Source organism: Rutilus rutilus (genome assembly GCF_951802725.1).
Source record: "Rutilus rutilus genome assembly, chromosome: 23".
NCBI classification, from domain to species: domain Eukaryota; kingdom Metazoa; phylum Chordata; class Actinopteri; order Cypriniformes; family Leuciscidae; genus Rutilus; species Rutilus rutilus.
The window spans coordinates 614,444-618,869 of NC_140233.1; the positions used below are offsets into that span (position 1 = coordinate 614,444).

The 4,426-nt window shown below is 46.2% G+C and overlaps 1 protein-coding gene across 1 annotated transcript; it reads right to left on the reverse strand.

The window, feature by feature from the left end:
- Positions 1–453: 453 nt before the first annotated feature.
- Positions 454–3,571, reverse strand: LOC311283503 (uncharacterized protein). The gene is made up of 2 exons (XM_084397938.1): positions 1,566–3,571; positions 454–1,367 (listed from the first exon to the last, which is right to left on the reverse strand). The coding sequence occupies exons 1-2, from the start codon at positions 3,472–3,474 to the stop codon at positions 568–570; spliced, it is 2,709 nt and encodes a 902-aa protein (XP_084254064.1). The 5' UTR covers positions 3,475–3,571; the 3' UTR covers positions 454–567.
- Between the last annotated feature and the right edge of the window lie 855 nt (positions 3,572–4,426).

Genomic DNA, 4,426 nt, shown 5'->3' on the forward strand with positions numbered 1-4,426 from the left:
AAAAGCTCACAGGAGAAGAAAAAAATCATACATTGTCTGCAACATAGTCAGCTATTAATATTTCATTGTCCTCTCATGTTCATTTGTTTGACAGCCTTGGCTAAAAATGATGTCTGTACAGTTTGACATGTTTCATTGTGTTATCACAAATAAACAATTGACTCCAAGCACAACTACACAATACGCGTACAAAATCTTAACACAGGTTTAATACTATTTGAATAAAGGGTGAGTCTGTCAATTTTCCTTGGCCTCACTTTTGGCCAATACTATATGGCAGTTCTTTGACTTTCCAATTGATCTTCAAATCTCGCAGTAAAATAAAGCCACTTTATTGAGTATTTCGGGCTTTCCTGAGTTGTTTACATTTACATTTACATTTAGTCATTTAGCAGACGCTTTTATCCAAAGCGACTTACAAATCAGGACTAAATTAAGCGAGTCATCATGAAGAGGCAAAAGACAACAACGCAAGAAGTGTTCAGAATACGAAGTTCAGGCATTATTCAGAGTAGCATAAGCATGATAAGTGGGATTTTAAGGGAAAGGTTTTTTTTTTTTTTTTTTTTATGAGTTTAGGTGCTCATGGAAGAGATGGGTTTTCAGCTGTTTTTTGAATGTTGTCAGGGATTCAGCATTCCGGATGAGGGTGGGGAGAGTGTTCCACCAGCATGGAACTGTGAATGAGAATGATCTGGAAAGTGATTTTGTGGCTTTCTGTGATGGAACCACGAGACGTCGCTTGTTGATTGATCGTAGGCGTCTGGTGGGGATGTAGGCTCGTAGGAGTGAGTGAAGGTAGGAGGGAGCTGAGCGTGTGATAGATCTGTAAGCAAGCGTCAATGCCTTGAACTTGATGCGAGCAGCGAGAGGTAGCCAGTGCAGAGAGATTAACAGAGGGGTGACGTGGGCCCTCTTGGGCTCGTTGAAGACAAGACGAGCTGCAGCATTCTGGATCATCTGAAGAGGTTTGGTAGCACATGCTGGAAGTCCGGCCAGAAGAGCATTGCAGTAGTCAAGCCTAGAAATGACCAGGGCCTGGACGAGGAGTTGTGTTGCCTGCTCAGTTAGGAAAGGCCTGATCTTCCTGATGTTGTGCAGCGCAAACCTGCATGATCGAGCTGTCTTTGAAATGTGATCTGTGAAGGTCAGCTGGTCATCAAACGTTACTCCCAGATTTCTGACCGACCTTGATGGGGTGATTGATGATGAATCAAGCTGGATGGTGAAGTCGTGCTGTAGAGACGGATTGGCAGGGAGGACGAGCAGCTCAGTCTTTGCCAGGTTGAGCTGCAGGTGATGTTCCTTCATCCATGTGGAGATGTCTGCCAGACAGCTCGAGACCCGTGCAGCTACTGTGGGATCATCTGGTCGAAATGAGAGGAAGAGTTGTGTGTCATCAGCATAGCAGTGGTAGGAGAAACCATGTGCCTGTATGATGTGTCCCAGTGATGTAGTGTAGATGGAGAAGAGGAGGGGACCAAGAACTGAACCCTGGGGAACCCCTGTGGTCAGTTGATGTGCTCTGGATACCTCGCCTCTCCATGCGACTTTGAAGGACCTACCTGTGAGATAGGATTCAAACCAGTCGAGTGAAGTTCCTGTGATGCCCAGTGATGAGAGGCTGGACATAAGGATCTGATGGTTCACGGTGTCGAAGGCAGCAGACAGATCAAGGAGAATGAGGAGTGAAGATTTGGAAGCAGCTTTTGCAATCCGTAGGGCTTCTGTGACCGACAGTAATGCAGTCTCAGTTGAATGCCCTTTCTTGAAGCCAGATTGGTTGACATCCAGCTGGTTGTTTAGAGACAAGAAGGATGTTACTTGGTTGAAAACAGCTCTTTCAAGTGTTTTTGCAATGAATGGTAGGAGAGAGATGGGTCTGTAATTCTCTACAAAAGATGTGTTTAGCGTTGGTTTTTTAAGCAGTGGAGTGACCCGAGCCTGCTTGAATGCTGTAGGGAAGGTGCCAGTATGGAGGGATGAGTTGATGATGTGTGTGAGTGCTGGTAGAAGTGTGGGAGAGATGGCTTGTAGAAGGTGTGAGGGGATGGGGTCTAGAGGGCAGGTGGTAGGGTGACTGGAGAGGAGAAGTGTAGATACTTCTTCCTCTGTTAGCGGCGAAAAGGAGGACAGAGGGGTATTGGCTGTGGAAGGGGTCGGTCTGGGTTCCTGTGTGTGTGGAGCTGAGAATTGACTGCTGATAGTTGTTGTTTTGTTGGTGAAGAAGTTTGCAAAATCATCGGCAGTTAAGGAGGAGGAGGGTGGTGGTGGAGGTGGACAGAGGAGTGAGTTGAATGTCTTGAAGAGTAGTCGTGCGTTGGAGGAGCTGTTGATCTTGTTGTGGAAATAAGAAGATTTTGCAGCATGAACATCAGCAGAAAAGGACGAGAGGAGAGATTTATACATACTCAGGTCAGATGAGTCTTTTGATTTGCGCCATTTCCTCTCCGCTGCCCTGAGTTCGGTCCGGTGTTCACGAAGAACCTCAGATAGCCAGGGGTTAGAAGGAGTAGCGCGTGCTGGCCTGGAGGAGAGAGGGCAGATTTTGTCTAGAGTAGAGGTTAGTGTGGAGCATAGGGTATCCGTTGCAGTATTCACATCCAGAGATGAGAATTGTGAGGGTGGGGGAAGAGAAGAAGACACGGCAGAGGAGAGATGGGAGGGGGAAAGTGAGCGTAGGTTTCGCCTGAGGGTGACTGGTGGTGGGGTTGGTGGCGCAGGGGTAGCGAGTTGTAGACTGAAGGTGATGAGGAAATGATCTGAAACATGGAGAGGCCTCACCAAAATGTTGTCTGTGATGCAGTTGCGTGTGTAAACCAGGTCCAGTTGGTTGCCTGATTTGTGAGTACCTGTGGTGATGTGTCGTTTGAGATCGAAGGAGGCTAGTAGAGAGGTGAAGTCTGTTGCATGTGGTTTTTCGAGATGAATGTTGAAGTCACCGAAGACTAGAAGTGGGGTGCCGTCCTCAGGGAAAGAGGACAGCAGCACATCCAGCTCCTCTACGAAGTTACCCAGCTGACCTGGGGGGCGATAAATTACTACAATATGGATCTTACTGGGAGTTGTAAGTGTGATAGCATGATATTCAAATGAATTGTTGTTGCATAGAGAAGAGAGCGCTGAGTATTTCCAATTGTTGGAAACGAGAAGCCCTGTCCCGCCACCCCTCCCAGACTGGCGAGGGGAGTGAGAAAAGGAGAAATTGCTAGAGAGAGCAGCGGGGGTTGCTGAGTCTTCAGGACGAATCCAGGTCTCAGTCAAGCCCAGGATACTGAGAGTAGAATGAGATGCAAAGGCTGGAATGAAGTCAGCTTTGTTGACTGCTGACTGACAGTTCCATAGACCCACGGAAAGAGAGAGAGGAGTGTGTGAGGATGAGAGAATGGGACGCAGATTAGCAGTATCGCGCTGCCTTGTGCGCGTGATGAAAGGGCGTTGTCGAACGATAACAGGAATGTGTTGAAAACACATGCTGATTCGGGAGAAAGATAAGATAAGAAGTGGAAAGGGAAAAGGCGAATTTTTAAGTGCCTTTCTGGTGTCCCTGCTCGGTGGAGTCGCGCAGGTAGAGTCGATGGTCTTTACCCGAGTCGGTCTTCACACGAGGAGGCTGAACACGAGAGCTGAACGCTTCCGCTGACGCTTCCGCGACAGCGCGCAAAATACACAGATATACAGAAAAATACTTTCACCGCTTGAGTGAGTACAGCTGGTTCGGTCTTGCAAGTAAGTGGATAACGCGATAATGGGCCAACTTTCGCTTTGAAAGTGCTAGGAGCAGAGGCTTAAAGTGCAAATTAGACTTTAACAATAATACTTTTCACTCGCGGCTGCTTGTTTAATGTGGCAACGCGTCCAACTAAAATACACAATTATGTGAAGTTAAAAATATAAGGGAAGCTGAGAATCGAAGATGGCCTTACCTTGACTACAAAGCAACGCTGACAATAACAGGAGAGCAGAGTATTCCAGAAAACACACAGTTGCGCGTTTCAGTCGAGCCTCTTGTTGCTCGCTTGTCCATCTTGTTGCTCGCTTGTCCATCTAGTTGTTGGATCCATTGATGGAACTCATGTTTGCATAATTGCTCCAACTGTAAATGAGACGACACACATCAGTAGAAAAGGGTTTCCACAGCATGAATACTAATTTGTGATAATTTTGCACAATGCACAATTATAAATTTAAATATTAAAGCTTCAGTGTCTTAATTAAATTATTTGATTATAATTAGATTAAATGATTGGTGTCATGCTGCAATGACCTCATCCTTGCAGGCTCACTATTGGCCGATTCAGTGGTTGAGGGCGGCCATTTTGGGTTGACATCATTGTAGTCCTTAGTTTACAACACTTAAGTCCCACTTCAGTCAGCACTTAAGAATCAGTCTTATACTTTACTGAAAGTTGCTTTTAGCTGCTTT

Coding starts and splice junctions, on each gene's coding strand:
- LOC311283503 (XM_084397938.1), bottom strand. CDS start 3,474: ATGTGTTTTCAACACATTCCTGTTATCGTTCGACAACGCCCTTTCATC. Junction 1,368..1,565: donor GTTTGAATCCTATCTCACAG/GTAGGTCCTTCA, acceptor CATTTCGACCAG/ATGATCCCACAGTAGCTGCA.